Source organism: Panicum hallii, chromosome 9 (genome assembly GCF_002211085.1).
Source record: "Panicum hallii strain FIL2 chromosome 9, PHallii_v3.1, whole genome shotgun sequence".
Classification (NCBI taxonomy): Eukaryota; Viridiplantae; Streptophyta; class Magnoliopsida; order Poales; family Poaceae; genus Panicum; species Panicum hallii.
The window spans coordinates 37,822,896-37,844,948 of record NC_038050.1 but is presented as its reverse complement, the minus strand read 5'-3'; the positions used below and the strand labels follow the sequence as shown (position 1 = coordinate 37,844,948).

At 46.3% G+C, this 22,053-nt stretch overlaps 2 protein-coding genes across 2 annotated transcripts; one reads left to right on the top strand and one right to left on the bottom strand.

The window, feature by feature from the left end:
- Nucleotides 1-400: 400 nt before the first annotated feature.
- On the bottom strand, nt 401-3,139 carry LOC112876857 (acyl transferase 1-like). The gene is made up of 2 exons (XM_025941037.1): nt 2,657-3,139; nt 401-1,527 (listed from the first exon to the last, which is right to left on the bottom strand). The coding sequence occupies exons 1-2, from the start codon at nt 3,098-3,100 to the stop codon at nt 562-564; spliced, it is 1,410 nt and encodes a 469-aa protein (XP_025796822.1). The 5' UTR covers nt 3,101-3,139; the 3' UTR covers nt 401-561.
- Nucleotides 3,140-8,050: 4,911 nt separating this feature from the next.
- LOC112876407 (protein DETOXIFICATION 33-like) lies at nt 8,051-11,335 on the top strand. Its single transcript, XM_025940505.1, has 8 exons — nt 8,051-8,453; nt 8,530-9,074; nt 9,848-9,934; nt 10,055-10,111; nt 10,207-10,445; nt 10,538-10,656; nt 10,748-10,834; nt 10,919-11,335. Exons 1-8 carry the CDS (start codon nt 8,139-8,141, stop codon nt 11,075-11,077), a joined length of 1,608 nt encoding a protein of 535 aa, XP_025796290.1. The 5' UTR covers nt 8,051-8,138; the 3' UTR covers nt 11,078-11,335.
- The last annotated feature ends 10,718 nt before the right edge of the window (nt 11,336-22,053 follow it).

Below are 22,053 nucleotides of genomic sequence, written 5' to 3'. Positions count from 1 at the left end.
GGGAGTAACTGTCTAACTGGCATAGACATGCATGCCATGGTTGGTGGTTGGTTGGCTTGGAGAAGTTTGGGAGATATTATGCGGAGACGACCCTTAAAGTTTGAAAAGTCATCTAAACGCGGCTAGATAAAGCCGGCTCCAGGACAGGTTTGCCTAGTTAGTCCATACAACCTTGATTAAGGCCTAATTTAGTATTTTGCTCCTCTCTTCATGCCAGTGCATAACAATATAGTTAATGGCCTTGAAAATTACTTTTTATACGAGCAGCTTCTCTATCATTTTGTACAACACAACGTAGCCAGATTTTTCTCATCGCACAAATTAGCGAACGAAAAATTCAACTGTTCCTCCTCACAAAATTCAAAGAATATGAAATCCGACTATTTCCACACAAAATTCAAAGATCAAAAAATCTAGCTGTTTCATCCCGTTGCAAAAAATTGAATTAGTAAAAAATCCAACTGTTTCATTACAGCACTCAGCCATCACAGAATAATGACCAAAACCATCAAACAAGCAAGCAGCAGCCTGGAGTACATACATATATACCTTTGCCAGCATCTAGAGGGCACTCTGTATAATTAAATTCTTCTCATGCTGTTTGTTCAGCCACACAGCCAACTCCTTCCTGAACCTCTCCATCGCCGGCCTTGGCAATAGCATTGACACCACCGTTGCATCCTCGCCATCCTGGTTCTTGCACATCATATGATCGCTTCCCAGCTTGGAAGTAAGGTCTCCAGCCACCGGTATGCCACCACCCACATGTTCAGCCCACCCAAGGTTCAATCCATTCCCCGCCGCAATCCATTTCGTATCACAAACCTCATATGTCCTGGCCGGGTCAGCACAAGGCCTCTGTCGCAGGGACGCAATCGTCTCCACCATCGATTCCATGCACTCCTTTGTCACGCTGAGCTTGGTTCTGCGCACAAGCTCAACCGTGTCGACGAGTGGCTGCCTGCAGAGCTCATCGACAGTTAGTTCCGCTATTGGGGAGAAGTGTGCATTGCCGTAGTAACCCCATGGGATGAGGGTATGGCGATTCCACCTTCCGCGAGCATTCATAGTGAGCATAAGGCGCACCGGCTGACCAGACTTGTATCCCAAAGCTATTGTGCGGCATCGCCACATGACAGCAGTTAGCAGCTCAAAGGTTGTTGCAGGATGGGCTCGGTTTCCCCGTACTTGGCTCTCTAGAGTTCTCATCTCTGTTGGCCCAAAAACAAAGTAGTCGACTACCATTTCGTCGAGCGGAGTTGATAGCATCACGTCGTCTGACTCAGATTCATAGTCCAAGCTATTTAGTAATGGTTGGTATGAAGGGTTCGGTTGAGTGATGATGGAGGTTGGGCTATGTGTCGTACTTAGAACCTCCCTTTTCCAAACGGGGAGAATGCTTGGGGCTTCTGCACCACATGCCAACTCAGCTACCGTTACCATGAGTTGAATCATACCATAACCATCAGCAATGCTATGACACATGTGTAATCCAATGACAAATCCTCCACATTTCAGTCGGGTCAACTGTAAAAAAGTGAGAAGAAGCAATGTCATTCGAAGTAGAAAGCTAAGCCACGTGGCAAGAGAAGAAAAAAAAATCTGATGCCCTGAAACTGTATTTCCAATTCGTATGGTGGGTTCAGTTTTGGTTACAGATGACCTATTCATGGTAAGGATAAATTTGAAGTTTTGAAGAGAAATTAACTGGATGCTTTCTGCTTTTGTTTCTATTAATGCGGCACTGAAACTCTGAATTTTCCATGTTTAGATTAGTGTCTGAATGACCCCTAACACAAGTTCTCTACTTCCGTGCACCTTTGTTAGGACGAGTTGAACCATGAGGTCAAAGGTTAGAACTTTTTTTTTCTCTAAGCTAGTCTCTATCTACAATATCTCTCCTGCATATAAATATTCCCCATATAAATTTGCTGTACTTTCTTGTCAGGCACGCCGTATTACTTTTATCCTTACTGAACATTATTAAAATCTCGTATAATTCTGTGTTTCTGTATTTCCAGAAGTTATTTGCCGCTTTAATACGTTTACCCCCAGTTATTACATCTATCTATCGTAATAACGCATTATATTGGCGCACTGCAACAAACATGCATGAACCTCTGTGGACGGAGGCATTTTGTTTAGAATAATAAGTAGCCCCTCGTCAAGTTTTCATCTAATAATACAGATCGTCACGACATGTGTTAGCATTAGCATATTCTCACTACGGTCAATCTCAGAAGAAAATATGAATAGTGCAACATTTATATATGTGCAATTTTTATTTGCACCTTGAACACCTGCAAACCTCATTAACTTCTCCAAGGGGTAAATTTTTGGGTGAACCACAAATACTCTTAAAAATGTTTGACGATGAAAAAAAATATAGACGTGTCACAAGATTTACACAAAATTACCAGCGCAGCACTATCTTTTTCCGAAATTTAAGAAAAAAAAAGGTACTAGAAAACTTCCCTAAAAATGTATGCATATGCACGCTACTTATGATGGGCGATTATCATTTCTTTTCACATAAATGTAATTACTAGAATGCTACTCTCTCTCTCTCAAAAGGAAGGGGAGAGAGAGAGAGAGAGAGAGAGAGAGAGAGAGAGAGAGAGAGAGAGAGAGAGGGGAGGTTAGATAGAAACAATACCTGCATGAGGATCAATGGTCTGCCAATGATGTCTCTCGTATCACCAGCATCGCACAGCAGCTCCTCGACGCAGGGGTACGGCGGCAGCAGCGGCTCCCCGAAGTCCTCCAGCCGCACGTCCGCGTCGGCCTCCACGAACGCCACCCCCTCTGCCGTGCAGTCCACCACGAGCTTCCCCCCGGTTTCCTCCCGGAGCCGCCCGGCGACGGGGTAGTAGTACACCAGCGCCTCCGCGAGCGCCGCCCTGATAGCCTGCACGGGGTCGTCCGGTCCATCGTCGACGGCGCTCTGGTCGGTGCAGCGGCGGAAGAAGCCGATGACCGTCTCGTAGTAGCGCAGCGCGTGCTGGTCGTCGATGTCGGATAGGGCCTTGGTCTCCCTTGGCGTCGGCCGTGTCGGCGGGACGAGCTCCGGCTCCCTCCGGCGAGCCTTGAAGGACACCATTGCTGCGTGCGTGTCAATGTTAGCTTGCTAGCTGATGAAAAGATCGGGTATTCGTGATGTGCTTTTGGAAGCTGTGATGGCAAGCGTTAGGTGAACCAGGCGTACGTATTATATATGAAATGGCTGGCTGGCAGGGCATCTTTTTTCACAAGTGGAATTGTTGTGATATATTTATAGCTATATATAGCCTATATACAGAGAAGTTGAAGCGAACCGAATTCTCGAAACAGCTCTTCCCTTCTCCGATCCATCCTGGATTTTCAATTAGGCTCTCAAAAATGTATAGCAAATATTGGAGGATAATTCAAATCCATGATGTGTTTCGCTTTATAGACTGTGAACCCTTGTGAGATAGATCTTCAGATCGGAGAACCGCGGAGCATGTGGGAACAAGACGTTTGTAAATGACAAGATTTTCACTGACCTGATTGGTAATTAATCTAGACACTACTACTATTGCATGCATAACCAAGTTCATGATGTTGGTATGTAACTCATGGGTATACAAGAGGTGCACTAGATACAGACACCCTACATAACGCGGAGTAGAGATATGCAGGCCAGCTGGTAGCCAGGCAGGAGGCTATTGGTAGTATGAAATTTCGCGCCAGCAAGTTGTCTAAGGCTTATGTGTAAGTGTGAACAAATGGACCTATAGCAGCGTTACCACTTGCATGGTAATTGTAGGTATTGATTTAATTGGTTTTACACCGTGAACGACCATTCCAAGAACACCACATGCCTCATTCAAAAGACCTTCAAATTAAAGGAGAGACGACGAAGGCATTCCTCGTCTTAATTTCAATGTAAGAGGTATACTGTTTTCGTAGGAGAAATCATCCTCAAAAAATAGTAGAAATTGACATTTAGTTTCTCTATCAATTTATTGTTAATTTTTATAATATTGACATCATATCATCTTTAAAGTACTTTTAATATATATATCTCTATGGATTCAACTTCTGTACTGTTAGCACATAGTTTATTGGCTAATAGGTGACCAAAATCTGCTAGGCTTGATCTTAATTTATAAATCAAAAGCACCATTTACATTGATGAATGCGGTATAGCGAAAAATTGATGTTTCAATTTTATATAGGATCCCCAAATGGCCAGACTGTGCATGCGGCCATGCCAGACTGTGCATGCGGCCATGACCGTAGTTGTTCAACCGACCATTGACTTGCAATAATCACCCTAAGCTACTACATTCATCTGACTTGATCTATGAATAGTGAATCCTCTATATGTTTTGCTTAAAAATCGAATTCCAGCTCCTTTCGTTCCGATTCCAAACAGTGAATTACAGCATGGCATTAGATCAATGGAACAGATGAAAAACATCGCATCGCCTAGCATCATCCCATGTGACCATTTCCTTTGCATATACATTCCTGAATGAAGTTAGAATGCCGGCCGGTACACCCGATCCAGTCCACGCCACAATCGAGTCTTCCTGTACGATCTACCATGTGAGACAAATGAAAGCCAAATCAGATCTGAGTCGTGGAGGAGGCATGCTTATAGCCTCGATGATTATCCACTGCTAATATTCTGTTACGAAGTCACCTAATGACTAGCTGGATATATATCAGCCGGCTATATACTATTGCACAAGATGGCGCCTTCCCATGTTAGGGCGGAATATAACAGGCTAGCTAGCAGCACAGCAAGCTAGACAGGAGATTTGGAATTTCATTCTACAATAAACAATCCAAAGTTGATTCTTATTTGCAGATTTATTATTAATCTGATAATGCAATTTATACACATTTACTCACACATTTCGGTTGGAAGAGTATCACATATTCGCAGGGCGCATATGCGTACGCTGAGGCAATGAATTTCTCAATAACACGATGATGCAAGCTGGCCATGTTGATTGATAAACTCAACCATGTTGGCACACTTTCTGGTATATATTGTTGATGTTGGTATGTATCTGGGTACTTACTGCATGCTCTAAAATCTAGATAGGTCCAACCCAGGTAAAGCCGCATAGTAGCACGTGCTGGCAGCTAGGAATGCCCCAACGGCTTGGATTATTAGTATTTAATCTTACACTTGATGATAAGCTAGTTTTATATAATTACAAGTTGTAGTATGATAAAATATCATGCATGGTAGCAGCTTGCATACTCATCTAGGCTCTGGTTCTCCCCATGAAACAATTGGGCGCATCAGGGTAGTAACTGATATACATACGCATAACATTGTTGTGATGTCTAGAAACAAAAGCGAAGACATTTCTTTCTATTATAAAATTAGTGTGCCCATCAACTAGACAATAATAATTTATAGAAAGAAAAACAATGATTTGCAACCATCTAATTCATTCAAGTTCCATTATTTTCCTAATGATAGGATGATGCCTTGCAATGTTAATAAAGCGGTCCTACAGCTGTTTCAATTACCTAGTCAACTGATGATGTTGGGTTTATCTTTGACCAGATGTATACTGCTTAGTGCGCTAGATAAAGCCAGCCCAGGTAATGCCTTGTACTAATAGGCTGGCAGCGAGCCAGTATGCATGCATTTTCAGAACAAGCAATTTATAATGACATTTATGTAAGCGCAATTGTACAAAATTATTTGCATATAGCAATGTACTACTTGGAACATATATTGTCTTGCCCTTTTGATCATAGGAAAGGCCACCCGTAGGCCTCACTCGAGGTGAGGATAAAACAGTGTACTGGCTGAAAAGTACACTTTTTTATGTTCAAATGATGTCTGTAGCCAAATGCAATGACAAGACTGTATGAAATTTAGACTCCTATTCAAAATGTTCTTTTTGTTGGTTCTTTCCCATGCATTCCTAACTTCCACAGCGGGCCTTCTAAATTAGTGCTCTTGAATTACAGCTGAAGAAAACAAAATGAATGCAAAAATATATATGGGCTGCCTGATATAATTCATGACTTTCTACTCCTCAAGGAGTAATTAGGTATAGGGGCAGAGCCAGGGCCCGTGCTGGGCGTGTTGCAGCACGGGCCCTGGCCCAGCTAGCTTGTCCATTATAAATTTATAGTATTTAGACTTAAAATCAGCAGCATTCAAGCTTAATTTTAAACTTAATTTTAGTTAGCCTGGTACTTCATCCATTGGTCAGCCCTGGGTGGAAGGTCTTTCCAGCTCCGCTCCTGATTAGGTAACCAATACATCTAAAAATATTTTAATTAATTAAAGCAGAGGAAACCTACGTTACCAAGAAAGAGCCCTTTCTTATCCTATATTTCAGTCAAAGTGTGCTTCTAACTTTGACCAATTATTCAACCTAACGTTCTTTCCTCTTTTTGGGTTTTCCATTTCAAGTATGACAATGCAATGCCAATGATTCCAAGACTCTCGTCCTTATTGTGTCGTAGAAGAAACAGCTTGTGAAGACGAAACAAGTGTGATGTCGTTATAAGCTTTTAACTCTTTATAGATTTGTTGGAAGTGTGCAAAACGGCCCTACGTGCTGCCTTCCATATCTGTGCGACTGAACAGAGATTGTATCACTCGGAAAATATTAAGCCATATGTAATTAAACTACCAAATGTGTAAATATGATGGGCCCTCTTGCATAGTGTCAACACAAATGAGTAGTCCTTGTTACAACACACAATACTACACGTAAGTTGCGGTTTATTACCATTGTTCTAACATAGACATGGAATCCTGTGTTCTAACAATATATATATGTTCCAAAATGTCTACTATATTTGCAAGAACTATTTCAGTTTCAGTGTATTATGCTACTTTCTCTGTTTCAGACACGTATATGTGAATGGGCCTTTGAAAATGGACATCAAATTTTGCACTGGACACATTTTTTAAGGAAAACGTACCTTCAGAGCTAAAATTAAATCAAATCCAATATAATTTTAAAACTGTTACATGGACAGGCTCATACATTTGTTACTTAAGGTTGGATAACCATCATAATGCATTACACATTTACACCTGAGAAATCCAACTCATGAGAGAAATTTTGAATAGCTTCTCCTGCCAAAGTGTCATATATCTTCCTGACAAACTTCCAGATATGTTGTATGTTCCTTTAGTGGATGTCTCACTTAAGTCTAATGGGAAATTCTTTTCATCCATGATCTGAATGAAGAATTTGAAGCAGTGTACCTGCTTAATAAAGTCAATTGTTTTAGAATAACAAGTTGGTTAAGATACTGTTTTAGGTTGCCATTATAATGCCATTTTAGATATTTTAATGCTACTTAATTCATACATTGTTGCTATTTGTTCATCACAAGTTGTAATGTCTGAATTTTGATATTTGTGTGCGCCTCGTGATTTTGAACTGTTGAAGTATCCTAGTAGAAATGATAATGGTCTCTTGGCAATCTATCTTTTCGAAGGAAACACAAAAGTGCATGACAACAGACAAAAACTAACCCATATACTGGACCACATGATCTTGTTGACTTTTTCCATCCTACATTAAATTCCTGATACCGATGTTCTATGTAGAATCCCCCCCAAAAAAATTAGATCTGATATTCGTGGAGCCATGCCTACACTGTACCAAGAATGTCAACGATAGGTTAAAAATCAAATGTCGGTGATGAAGTAATCTTGACAGGATGTCCTGATTTGTTAAAACCGTAAGCACATTACCCATATTACAGAGGCGACAATGTCGCCCAACTCACAACTGACCTCGTAACCTTCTAAGAGTTTCATGCTGAATAGTTACTGAGCACTTCGTTTCTCCTAATTGCTTTTACTTGCCTTAGACATGCCTTGGCTTGTGTTAATTTGATAAGTTGATGGTTCCTATGACCTCACACCGTGGTGTTTGTTCAGTGACTTTTCCTGCCACAAAAAGTTGGGTGTCCTAGTGCGTCAAGGATGGGAGAATTCTCAAGCGGCCCTCTGTACAAGCCTCTGTCAAGCACTAGGCAAAAGTCTCTTCATACTAAGCTTATTTGCCTCGTTCTCCTGCTCATCCTCAAGCCCTTGACTTGATGTCACTGTCATCAAGTTGGGTGTCAAGCAGGAGAAACGAGCCAAAGTTGGGTGTCCTAGTGCTTGTAGTATGGGACAGTTCTCATGCGACACTTCGTACATGCCTCTATCAATGCCATGCCCTGACAATATGGCCTCAATTCCAAGGCTAGAAGATGAGCAGGAGAAGGAGCCAAACAGGCTTATTATGAAGAGGCTTTTGCGCCGGTGCTGGGAGGAGTCCAGGCTGCTCTGGCGGCTCGCCTTCCCGGTGCTCCTCTCGGAGGTGTTTCAGTTCTCCATCGGATTCGTCACCACCGGCTTCGTCGGGCACCTCGGACAGGTCGAGCTCGCCGCGGTCAGCGTCGTCGAGAACATCTTGGATTCCTCTGCCTATGGAGTTCTGGTGAGTATCTATTTTCAGCTAGCAGCACTGGAATTATTGTCAACCATCATCAACTTCCCCCTTTCTCGGCATGTAGTTTGGCATGGGCAGCGCGCTGGAAACGCTGAGCGGGCAGGCCGTCGGCGCCGGGAAGCTGGAGCAGCTGGGCACCTACACGCAGCAGTCGTGGATCATCTGCGGCGCCACCGCGGTGGCGCTCGCGCCGGCGTTCGTCTTCGCGACGCCGGTCCTCAAGTCCTTCCTCCACCAGCCCGCCCACGTGTCGAGCATCGCCGGGCCGTACGCGCGGTGGGCGATCCCGCGGCTGTTCGCGCACGCCATGAACATCCCGCTCCTCATGTTCTTCCAGGCCCAGAGCCGGGTCTGGGCGGTGACGGCCATCTCCGGCGCGGCCCTCGCCGTGCACATCGCGCTCACCTACCTCGCCGTGAGGCGGCTCGGGTTCGGCCTGCCCGGCGCGGCCGTCGTCGGGGACGTCTCCCACTGGCTCGTCGTGGCGGCGCAGTTCGCGTACATGACTGGCGGCAGCTTTCCCGACGCCTGGAAGGGGTTCACCGTCCGCGCGTTCAAGAACCTCGGCGCGTTCGTCAAGCTGTCGCTCGGGTCCGCCGTCATGATCTGGTTAGTAGTTTCCGTCGACATTGCCAGCATCTTTCGATATTAATTTTAGTTGTTGTTTTCTTTCACCTATTTGATGGTTTTATTAGTATTCTTTTGCCTGTTAGGCTTGGTTCCTATGTCCTCACGCAAAGATAGGCAGTTTTTTTTTATGATCACCCTCTCGGGACGCCGCTCCGGCGCACCTCGAATGGGATCCAGGAACTCCATCTGCTTGCTCCGCTTCACTGGAGGTTGCTGCTCCCTCTCCTTCTGCCAAAAAGGAGCGGCTTCACTGGCTTTACACTGTCTTGCCTTGTGACCCAACCTAGAGCAGACAACGCATTTGGGCGGGTCTCTGCACTGGGCGTCTCGGCGATGGAATGGCCAGTAGCGAGGCAATTGAAGCACCTCCCAACTGCCCTTGTCCTGAGAAGCTCGAGTAAATGTCCACCTTTCCGGTCGACGAGGGCCAAGCCTGTAATGAATGCTCCTTACCTTCTTCCCCCGGCGCTCATGAATGCTCTTCTGACGCGGCCCAAGCCGTGTCCGCACCGGAGGCCGTGAGCGGTCGATCATTTCGTGGGCCCCTTACCTCCTGGCAGACGTAGCTTGCATTGGATTCCCCCTCAGACGAGCGATAGTCCGCCGCCGGTGGGTCACCGGCCGGCGAGTGGGGTGGGGTGGTGGGTCGAGAGCGCTCTCCCATGGCTCCTCACTCATAAAGATAGGCAGTTCTGATCTTCTGCGCGCCGTGGATAGCGAAAACTGTTGACCTTCTTTGTTTTTTTTGGTAGCTTGGAGTTTTGGTACTACACCACGCTTCTCGTTCTCGTGGGCCTCCTTAAACATGCCAAACTTCAACTCGATGTCATGTCTGTCTGGTAAGTACTACTCCACTAAATAATTTCTAATTAGACATTATATACCTGTTGAAAATTAAACACCACTTGCTTATTTAGGTTTACACACTGAATATGAATCGACTTTCTGAATATCTGCAGCCTCAACTACGAGTTCCTGACTATAATGGTTGCACTGGGCTTCAGCACAGCAGTCGGGTACGTATGCAGGAAAAGGACGAAATGCAATATTTGATTCAGATTATATTCGCAGCATGGAATGCATGAATAAACATGCTACATTTGATTGACAGCGTAAGGGTGTCGAACGAGCTGGGTGCAAACAGGCCCAAGGAGACAAAGTTTGCAGTGGTTGTGGCAGTATCGACATCCATCTTCATCGGCGCAATCTTCATGGGCGCCGTCCTTATCTGGAGGACAAGCTTGCCAAAGTTCTTCAGTGACAGCCGGGAGGTGATACATGGGGCTTCAAGATTGGGGTATCTTCTCGCCGTGACCGTATTCATGAGCAGCATCTGGCCTGTATTATCAGGTATATATCATTTCACAAATGGCAAATAAATGAGATCGACATGGAAATTGATGTTGGAAGACATGTATTGAAGTTCCAGTCTAATTTTGCAGGTGTGGCAGTAGGAGCAGGGTGGCAAGTGCCTGTGGCGTTCATAAACGTCGGTTGCTACTACTTAGTGGGCATTCCGTTGGGTATCCTGTTTGGCTTCAAGCGAAAACATGGCGCCATGGTAAAATCCAGTCAAAATTAAGCTTCAATTTTTGTGTTAACCACAATGTCTTCTTATCAGAAGCAATGTTTGTGTTCTCTCAATTCTTCAGGGCATATGGATGGGCATGTTGACGGGCACATTTCTCCAAATGGCTATACTTCTTGCCATTATCTTCAGAACAAAGTGGGAGGAACAGGTACAGTTACTCTCAACTAAACAATTTCTCCTGTAAATGCACTACACAAACGTATGAAACTGGATGTGAACGCAAATATTGCAGGCTGATCTGGCAGAAACGAGGATGTTACAATGGGGAGGAAAGAATGAGAACCTACCGCTGACGAATGCTCCACCTACGGATGACCAGATGGTTCCTGCAGATGACAAAATGTTGGCGGAGGGAAGCCAGAACAATGCAGAATTACTGCACACAGATTGATTACAGAATACATTCATTTTTGTTTTACACCATAGTTTCATTGTTTGCTAGGCTGATGTGATGAGCAGGTTTTCATTTATTTTTTCCCCATTCTATATTTTAGGCATATAGTATTTCTTTCATATATCTGGAAATTTCCTGATGAAACAGAAGTTCATGATCTGGAGATGTTGCTAGTATTTAGTTTAGCAACTGCCATTTAGAGTTCCAAGATGACTTTTGAAGAAAATGATTATTTTATTTCTAATTTATTAGCACACGCACATATATCAAAAAATAAATTGTACGTTATTGTTTACGAGGCGCATTTCATTTTGTTAGTGAAAATATTTGATTGCCAGTGCTCCACCAATATTACATTTATTTAATACAAAAGTATCATCATAAAAACTATTTTTGAATATGAATCCAATAATATCAAGTTTTGTGTCACAAATACCATTTATTAAAAGAGTAACTGTTAGACAAAGACTTATGGTAATGAAATGAAATAAGCCCTATCAGTTTTGATCAACAGTAATGGGCTGGGTCACTTCCTTTTGCTTCTTTCCATGGTTGGCCGCAGGTGGGAGTGGAATGGTTTTCCCACAATTTTATCCTTTCATCTTCTAAGCTTGGCTTTCTCCATGTCATCAACTGCCCATTATAGAATTTTTTAAATCATATTATTTTAATGAAAAATTCCAGAAATAAATAGAAAAAAGAAAAATTCCATCTAAGTAGCATATTGGCTATTGAGAAGCCGACAGGAGGCTTACCGGCTGCTGAAGGACCGACAGCCCATGTGGCATCCAATGTGGGCCGCGGGGCTCGTGAAGCCACAGGCTGTCGGCGATGATAGGGCGTGTAGGCTCCTTGTGGGCTGACTGGACCCACAACCAACCACTCGTGCCGATTGGGCTATCGGCAAAGGAGAGCCAAATGGGTTAGTCGGCTTCTAAGGGGCTGACAGGACCTATTGGTTGCTTGAAGGCCGACAAATCTATGGGCTCTTGTTTAGCCGACAGGGCCATTTCATAGTTTTTTAGTTATTATATTGCTGAATTTTTTTAATGGGATTTATAGTAGTTTTTATGAATATGTAGACATATTACTAATAAATGTAACCATGCATGCTTGTTTTAAGCTATTGTTCAGAATAAATCATGAAAAGTACATTAGCACTCCCCGACTTTGAGTGACATTCAAATTACAAGTGGGAAAGATTATAATTTCCACTCTATTTGTTGCATAGACTACGATACATTATGCAACATGGTAAAACCATCAATCTTTGAATCAAACAATCTAATGCGAACTAAGCAATGTCATGTATGGATACATGTATTGTGAGCATACACCACTCTAAATCTAACACACCTTAGGTAATTGAAATAGCCGGGGTACAACCTAATTAGGTTGTCTAGTAGTACCGGCTCTGAGAGTACTGTGAGGGTTCTTCCCCGTCGTACCCACCACCTCCACCAGAGCATTGGGAGGGTCCTGCACCTCCACTAGAGGAAGGTGGAGACGGAGGCAGTTGATTCTTCTTCATGTGGTACGGGCACTTGCACCAAAAATCAGGGCAAAGCAGGTCCAGTGAGAGGCTAGCAGTCCATGGTATAAAGTGGCTTCTTTTAGATCTTTTTCCAGGCCCTCCACCTTCCTCTCCAGGTTGAAAATCCTGTTTTTCAAGATGTTGATGTACTCCTGGGTGTGCTCAAAATAGTTGGGATCCACCTATCTTGCGTAGCGGCAGTTCCCTTCATCATAGTACCACTAAACATGATTCGTTGATTAGCATATGAAAATACAGAGCGACGATGATGTAAAGGAGGAACAATACTCACCTCACTAATCGGACACCTGAAAAAGCCTCACCCTCCATCACCATACCCGTTATATAATTGCACGCAGAGCTTGTTGTGGTGGCACTTGGGCCACACATCCCTACGGTTATCGTAAGGCCTTAGCTCGGCACCATCAATGAAGTCATGGCGTGCCTCAAGAGGAAACCCCGGCATAGGTGGCTCATACTGATCAGGTCCAAATGTCCCCGGCCATATGATGGTAGGTTTTGGACGTGGCGCTCCTCCCTCCCTCCTCCTATGGCCTCTCCCTCCTGGTGCGGCCATTGCTTTAGCTTTGGTGTGCTTGAGCTCTTGTGTTGATGGTGTGTTTGAAGTATGGAGGTGCTGTTGTATGTTGCAACCAGAGCCCAATTTATACACAAAGTTCGCATGACCTGTGGTAGGAACAGACAAATATCTAAGTCGTGCATTAATGAGTTCCACGTGCATTGGTCTGAGTCATTGAGGAGTCATGTCAGTCTACAAAATTGGGTCATGGAGAAGCCACATCGGTCTGAAAAGGCTATGCTCTGAAAGGCTGAGGCATGGAGTAGTTACGTCTTCCTGAAAAGCCTACTAGTAGCACTTAATCATCTGAAAAGGCTACGGATGCTTTGTAGGTGTACCGTGACCTATCAATATGATGAAAAATCTATGATTTAGGGTACATTGTTGTTTTTATAGACTTTGCAGGATGTCTGAGCTCTCTTCTATGCTCAGCCCCAGGTTGGACAGTGGGTATTGACATCTATAATAATGGTGGTACGATCCATTTGATGGATGAGGCTGATCATAAATTCCCGGCTTGCATTGCAAATGCTGGTTAGGTAACGATAAGCTAGCAGTAGCCCATTGCATCTCCACTACTATGGTACATCACACATAAGATCTTTGCTCTAAACGGTAAACTTAAACAACAAAGTGCAGTGGCATGTGGAACACGATAGCCACGTGTTTGAACTACACCAAATAGGCCTTAGGGAATGTAAAATGTCAGGATTATATGGTGCTGCTTTACTGAGTGCACCGGGGATATTTCCCCTTCCTAATAGCATCTGGCCCTACTTCCTTCGCACAACATGCCCTCTCTCATTTCCTCTCCCTATCAGCTTCCCGTTCCTCTGCCTCCTGACGTTCCACCTCCTCCATCCTTTTCCGGATCTCTTATTGCTCTTTCTTGCGCTTGGCCTCTTGCTGTTCTAGTGCAACATTCGCTACCATCTTTCCCTAACCCACCTTCCTTCATGTTCAACATGGTCTTTAGCTTGCTGCGACTGCTCGGTGTCCAGCCACTTCACAAAATCCCATAGAGGCAGTGGAGACTATGTCCAACACAACTTAGTGGTGGTATGAAATACATCAGCGGGAACACTACTAGAATTTAGGCCTGTGGCAATGGTGCAAAAAAATGGCAATTAGCCTGTCGGTTTCGCAAATGGCCAACAACTAAATCTACTCGAAGTGTATATCGTGCATTGTGATTGGAGGTGGCCTAGCACATGATGACTTATAATTTATACTAGTTCAGGCAATCGTGCCCTACGTCCATTCGGGGGTCGGTCAGATGTATTGCATAAGCCCGGGTGCTCGTGAGAGTTTGGAGAGTTACAAGCTTTTGAGTGAGGATGGACGATAATTCTACTTTTGGAGCAATGATCCTTTCTAAACGGATGGCCCTCCCTTTTATAGTCCAAGGGGGCCCTCCTTACAAGGGGGGCTAGTGGAAGGAAAGAAAGAGAGAGAGAGAGAGAGAGAGTTTCCTTGCCACGCTAGTCAAGGTCATTAGCTCTGTCAGTCGGGACTGCCAACTCCATCAGTTGGAATTCTTGTGCAGCCACCACCCAAGTCTTGTGTTGCGAAGTGGCCATCTTGTTCTATCCTTGTACATCATGCTTTATCGGTCGGGGGGCAGGTGTGCGCCGATAAGTACAGTATGACAGTCACGTCCTGTCCTCGACGCTATGCTCTGTCATTTCATCGTGATGGAGGCATGATCATCGTATCGCGATGGCGTCGCTCCCCGTCCCTTTGCGAGGACGGGCAGGTAGAATAGTGTCCCCCCTGCTGTGGAAGCCAGGGAGACTGTAACCCCCGTGGGGGGAGTGGTTGGCCCTGTACGGCAAGTTGACTTCAGCGTGCATCCTTATCCGCCGTCCTGCTCCCGAAGCCCGCCAGTACGCAAGGTCCGGTTGGCCTCGGCCTCGCCGGTCGGGGATAGTGACACGTGTAAGGCGGAGCCTGTTCGGGGATCTGAGTTGGAGCTGTGGTACGGACCCAGTCCCCGAGTGTCCCCTCGGATGAGGATGCAAGCTAGGTTTTCTCCGACCGGGCGGCCGATCGGGGTCACGGGCCCAAGCGGTCCGAATGAAGTCACGGCTCCATGAGGATGATCATCCATTCCAAGCGCAGTCTTGGGCTAGTCAGAATGCCAGTGGAAAGTGGGCCCGCTGGGGACCCCGGCTCCCTGGACCCATCAGAGGCCCTCGAGCGGCTTTGCGATTTCTTTAATTGTGAAGGCTCTTATTTCGTCACGCTGTGTCTTAGCCTAGAGTGAGAAGTCGCATCATGCTGCTTTAGCTGCAGGGAGGCACGGAGTTCGATTGACTCCATCTTGTGACCGCGGGTTCATTTGGGTCGCTCTGATCTGCCCTTATAATGAATGTGCCACAGCGGCACCAGCCGCTCATCTCTGATGCAGAATATCGAGGCCTGCCCGATTCATCATGTCGGCCCGCCGCAGAGGAGTTCCTTCCTATTTCCCCCATGAGGGTTTCCATCATTTCGAGGCGGAGCTGTGTGCCATGCGGCGAAGCCAATCCGCAGGATGCGAAGGTGCCTGATCGGCTATAAATTGGGGCCTCCAGGCCCCTGTCTTTCAAACTCATCCAGAACTTGAGTCGTGGGTTAGCCCGGTCTTGTATAATGGAGCTACTCTCAGCCCATGTGCATCCACGTGATGGAGCCTGTGGCTCTTTTCAGCATCTGGTGCTAGAAGAATGCTTGCGAGCGGCAGGGGATAGCACGCGGGCAACACTGTACGCCCGGGCCTCTCCCAAGCTCGATCCTCCGAGTGCTTTGCTTGGATGATCGAGGGTAGCGGGTGCGCAGGCAGGCCACCGTTTCGGACGGGCGACTACATGTGGAGCGGCAGCCTCGGGCGGTGAATGTGTTAGTATTTCCATCTGTCGGGCCCTGAAATAGGGAGGAACTCCTTGTTCCTACCTTCTGTCGAGCGTGCCTGTGAGGGCCGCCTAGGTCCCGGGCAAGTTCGGCTTCCCCGTGTTCCTCACCTTCATTTCACTTGATGATCATGCTTGTCCTTCCTAGGCAGTTGGAGATAGGGAAGAACTCCTCGCTGTCGTTCAAGACAGCAAGGGAGTTCAGTTGGCAGCGGCGACAGATGGACTGCTCGCCGTCATCCCCAGCCAAGTTGCCCTTGGGGAGGGGGGGGGAGGAAGAAGAAGGCTTGCGAGGAAGATGCTCATCCCATTCTTCCTGCACTTGTAGCAGCCCCCCTCAAGGCTTCTAGCATTACCACCCTTATGGTGGTAACATGTTTTTGTACTTTGTAACGGCTATGGGCCGACTGTACTTTGTAATATTAATTTTCTAGGAATAAAACTCGTTTATTCTGGAGTGCTTTGTGTCTTCCGTGCCCGACCACGAGTCCAGCTGGGGGCTGGAATTTTGTCAATCCCTGTGGGTGAGAACGCGGTACCCTGACTTGCCACGGCTTTGCCGCAAAGGAAGGCGGTCGGGTCGGCGACGTCACGTGCGAATACGTGTGGAGGTGACCCTGTCCACGGTCTTCGCAGTCGGGGTGGTTAAGCCGGCGCCACTTGCATCAATGGCTCGAGTGATGGGCTCGGTCATGTAACATCCCAGTTTTCATCACTATTGAAAGAAATGCAAAATAACCCTCTAGTTACTTCTCCACTAAGTAAGAGTGGGATATTTTCAAGGCAACACTCTAATTCCTTCTCCATTAAGTGAGAGTGGGATATTTTTAAGGCAACACTCTAGTTCCTTCTCCATTAAGTAAGAGTGGGATATTTTCAAGGCAACACTCTAGTTCCTTCTCCATTAAGTAAGAGAGTGGGATATTTTCAAGGTAACACCCTAGTTCCTTCTCCATTAAGCAAAAGTGAGATATTTTCAAGGCAACACTCTAGTTCCTTCTCCATTAAGTAAGAGAGTGGGATATTTTCAAGGTAACACTCTAGTTCCTTCTCCATTAAGCAAAAGTGAGATATTTTCAAGGAATACTCTAGAATTAGTAATAAGTAAAATTTTGAAAATGTTAGGATATTTTGGAATTCTCTAGAAAGGGGATACTTGTCCTAATACTATGACTTCCCTTGACCTATAAATAGAACCCCCCCTTTGCCATGCCATCCACTTATGAGCAAGGTAGATAAGTTGTGGTAAGGCTAGAAGGGCGAGTGCTGGACTAGCGACTTAAAGGTGTGCGTTCCTTCGTGACTTTGTTGCTCCAATAAGGTAAGTGTTAGTCTCCTGGTTAAACTTGAGTACTTAGTATATAGGTTGTGATTCATCTGTTGGTAGGCTCCACCTCGCCATAAATCAGGGTCGTCGCACACAGCGCCGGCCGAGATATTTTTCCTCCGCGCGAACCGCCTCACCTCATTTAAAAAGGAAGCCGACGCACCTCCCTGCCGTCCCCACCCGCGCTCGCTTTCGCTCGTGCACGCGCGACACACCGGCCCCACGACGGGACCGCGCACTGCCGTCGGCACCGCGCCGTGCCGCCCACCTCCGCGTCCCCACCTCGCCCACGCCGCTGCAGCGTCCTCGCCGGCTTTGCCGCCTCGACGCTCGCGCCTTCAGTGCTGCCACTGTTTGAGTTGACGGCGAGCTGCCGCTGTGGTAGAACCAACCTGAATTATACCGGCTCAAGTACGTGAGTCCACTCCCGAGGGCTCCAACGTGCTTCAAACGGTATAATCCCTTGGCCTGTCGGGTAACGTCCCGATAAACCACCGATACACAGGATCAAATAAGGTTACCTCACACGAAGGTGAGTCCAGAGATACAATCACCATCACATTTTACATCACAGAGGAATTTATGTTACAAGGGTTTCCAAAAGAGGTACGAAGATTAAATTCAGAGAGAAGATTACAAACTGTTAAACTATGGTTTTTAGCAGCGGAAAAAAAAAACATACGCGATGATTACAACTCGTCGATAAGACGGATGTCATGCTAAGCCCGAGCACGACATTGCTCGATATCACCAGTGCTGGCCGGGGACGGATCCCATTCCACGGACCAACCTTCTGAAAGAACACAGGGCCAGGGCAAGGGAAGAGTAGGGTCTTCCAGACATTACCTGCAAGACATATAACTAGCAAGGCTGAGTATACTAATACTCAGCAAGGCTTACCCGGAATTGGGTATACTTAGCCCATAACTAGACTTATGAAAGCTTATAATGGTTCTGGGTTTAGTTTCAGCTGAAAAGCAACAAAGAGTAGATCCTTAACTTCAAATTTTAGCTTTCAGATTCTAGTTAATTATCCATTCTAGGTAAGCACCTATAACTACTCAAGCAAGGTAGAGCTCTTTATTTCAACCATCAGTATTACTCATCATTTAGTTGCTCTTGTTACTCTGTGTGATAAAGGGATCAAGCAGTCTCAATCTTCGTGAGAAGCGGACGATTCGAATCGAATTTAACCTTGCAAGGTAAACCTAACTCACACGCTTGGAACATCCAACATTTGCTCCGAAGCAACCGTTTGCCTTTCATTCCGACTCGTGGATAGGTCCACCACAAGCGACTGCAGGAACATACGCACATCACTCGTGCAGGACATACGTCTGTAGCGCGACTACAAAACCCGTATTCCTGGTTGCCCTTGCAACACGTATTTCCCCAGTCGAACCAAGTAACCAAAAGAAGCAATCGAGTGGTGGGAGGTATGTCCACTCCTCGGGCCGATTGGCTACTAGGCTTACCGCTTACCCATAACTCACGGCATGTGGTTAGTACTTTCAAACGCTTAACCCCGATCGGCACACACCGCGACCTTATCAAATTCAACAACACAGACGGGGTATCATCTCAACCATGATACCTCACAAAACTCCCGTCCGGCATCCTTATAGTGATAACAGGAATGTAAACATTACAACTCCTATATCGCGCGAGTGACAGGAAATCACCCGACTTCTACCGGCCTTATTAGCATAGCAGCTAGCCGGACTCAAATACTAGTATTCAATACATCGGTTCCTAGGAAAATGCAACTAGGGTTTCAAGCAATACCTAAGAACTTAATGCATAGAATATGTAAATAGATATAAAGTGCAGTGTAATTAAAATAGTAGGTTATGTCCGGGGCTTGCCTTTACTGGTGAGTCTGAAGTTAGGAATGTTAATATCTTCCGAACTTTGGTTCGGGGCTTCCGATATCCCATTGGCGACATTTACTTGATCTTCCGGAACACCCTCCGTAGACTTTAGGGAGATCTTGTAGATACCGTTGCCGAAGTAGTCGTATCTACATGCAATGCGACATCGCATTCAAAGTGTGCACACAAAACTATTTTGTTTCACAGCAAAGTTGCAATCCAGTACTCATATAACACACTATTCATATAACAACCAAAAAGATTTGAAGCTAAACCTAGACAGAGCTATAGGAAAACAACCATTTAGAATCAGCTATTTGTTGAGGGTTACAACAGAGCTGATTGGGAACGACAGAGATTTAGCTGATGGAAAGGTGTATTGGTTTTCTAATTGATCGATGAAAGCATCGATTATCCTAGTAAAGGGATGATTCTTAAAGCAGTTGTGTCTTAATCGAGATGTGCTTAAGTGTTATTCTAGGTAATTAGGTGTGGTTATATCGGCTCGATTACGTCAACACAACTATTGAGTGATGTACAGTCGATTGGAATGTGGTTAAGAGTATGTGACTGATAAGTATGAAGCCGACCTCTCAGTCGATAAATCGACTGATAGAAGTGTGTGGATAAGGATGGGGAAACTAAGGATCGATCGGCCGTGTTTGACCGACATGGAAAAGCAACTAAAATCGGCTTAGGTCGGCCGACAGCAAGAATCCTAAGAGTGTGTACATCTTTGATACATCGACTATATGCAGTCGATGTAGGACAGAACAAAGGAATTGTATCGACAGTAGCCGATACAAGAAGGATAACAACCGTATCAGCTAATCAGCCGATGGTAGAAACATATTACAAGAAAAGCATTGGTTGACAATTGTTATATGGAAACATCATAGACTTAACGAAAACGGATGCTAAGTGACTGGGTTGATAACCTAACACTGAAGCATAGCTGTCGAGATGTTTTGGCTAAGCAGCAGACACGCCAGAACTAACAGGGATCCTTATACAACAAGGAACCTAAAGAAATAGCAATCGAGACGAGGAAAAATCCTGATGGCAGGGACATGAGCATTCGTATAAGAAGATTAACTAGATATCACACAACTCTATTTAAGACATACATGCTATGGCTTACTTTCCAGCTATAACACAAGCATACAATACAAAGCACAATAAAACATTCATTCCCTAACACTTGACCTAGACCACACATCAAGATTTTCAATTCAAGATCACAACATAAACTTGTAAATTTTGACTTAGGGTTTCCAACAAAACTGATTTTATATTTTTATGAACTTCTTACGAAAATCTATGAAATGTAGAAGTTCATCGATTTGAAATATAGAAAGCTTTGGAAATTTTATAAAGAACACCCTAGAACTTTCTAAAACATCGTAATCAAGTCCCTGGTCCGGGAAAACAGATAATAGAAAGTTAACGACGATATCTCGACAAAGGAATCGCCGGCATTAGAAAGATTCAGTGGATTAGGGCAAACCTTGGGGTAGCCTTGGTTATGAAGAAGAATACGCGGAAAGTGAATTCCCGCGGTGAACAGAATTGGCGACGAGAAGATGAGCTCGACGATGATGAGATTCCGTGGGTGATGAAGAAGTTCGTCGGGGATTGCAGTGGGTAGAGAATGGCCGAAGGGGTAATCCCCGCGGTGATTTGCGGTGATGGCGGTTGGTTGAGCGATCAACGAAGGTAGGGACTGCTGGACGTCATGGACCCCTGGAACGAGATGATGGAGCCGAACAGGTTCGCTATACTGACTTTTCCGCGAACCCTAGGGTTTTCCTGCTCACGAGCTGAGTCTTCTTTTGCTTACGCACGCATGCCACTGAAACACGGCCGGCACACCCGCGTAGCTTCCTGCAGGACTGTCGTGCTTGGTCGCATCGAGGCTCCTCCGAGCTCGTCACGCCTAACTGCCGCCTTCGCTCCACAACTCCTCCTTCCGACTCGCCTCGCCGTAATCGTCACCTTCAATTTGCCTCCTCTCCTTCCAGCTTGCTGCCCTTCGTGTATCTCACGAGGAAACCCTCCACCGTAACTCCTCCTGCGCGTGCCGTTGCTCGGCACGTCGTACTCCAACATCACCTGCTCATGCCCATAGGCCTGCTCTGCTCCGGCCGCTCAACAGCTGCCCACACCACCAACGCCCGCACGCCACCGCGCGCACGCTCGCGCCACTCGCTCGGTGCCGCTCACATTCCTGCCGCTCCAGCACCTGCACCGGCTCTCCAGCACACGAGCTCCTGCATTGCCTAAACCATGTCGCTCTCACTCTCGTGCTCGCTTGACGCCAGTGCCCGCTCATGCCTGTTCCCACGTCGCGCGCGCTCACTCCGAGCCGCAATCGCACGCTTACACTGGCCCGGTGCTACTGCTCCACCTCTGCGCTCCGCGCTGTACGCCGCCAGCGCGCCTTCGTTCGCGAGCTGCAGCCGGCCACCATGGTGCCGTCGCTCACCCGCCCGAACCGCAGCCGCTCCGCGGCTCCACCTGCACCGCCGACTTCCGCACGCGCTCCGCATTCGCGCTGGCGCTCCGCCGCTCCGGCCGAGCCAGCGCCGTCTGTGACGCTCTGCTCCTGGGCCCTTCGCGCACACACCTGCTCCCGCTCGCACCTCGTCTGCTCCCGAGCCGCGCACCAACGCCGGCCTGCCGCCATCCTGCGCACACTCGCCTCGACCCTGGGCCGAGTCGCCACGCCACCACCGCAGCCGTGCGCGCTCTCACGGCCAGTGCCCGCCAG

What these genes read in the sequence shown, in the direction of transcription:
- LOC112876857 (XM_025941037.1), bottom strand. Translation starts at nt 3,100, where the DNA reads ATGGTGTCCTTCAAGGCTCGCCGGAGGGAGCCGGAGCTCGTCCCGCCG. An exon ending in GACCATTGATCCTCATGCAG is followed by an intron (nt 1,528 to 2,656) that starts GTATTGTTTCTA and finishes ACTTTTTTACAG; the next exon opens with TTGACCCGACTGAAATGTGG.
- LOC112876407 (XM_025940505.1), top strand. Translation starts at nt 8,139, where the DNA reads ATGGGACAGTTCTCATGCGACACTTCGTACATGCCTCTATCAATGCCA. An exon ending in CCTCTGCCTATGGAGTTCTG is followed by an intron (nt 8,454 to 8,529) that starts GTGAGTATCTAT and finishes CTCGGCATGTAG; the next exon opens with TTTGGCATGGGCAGCGCGCT. An exon ending in GGCTTCAGCACAGCAGTCGG is followed by an intron (nt 10,112 to 10,206) that starts GTACGTATGCAG and finishes TTTGATTGACAG; the next exon opens with CGTAAGGGTGTCGAACGAGC.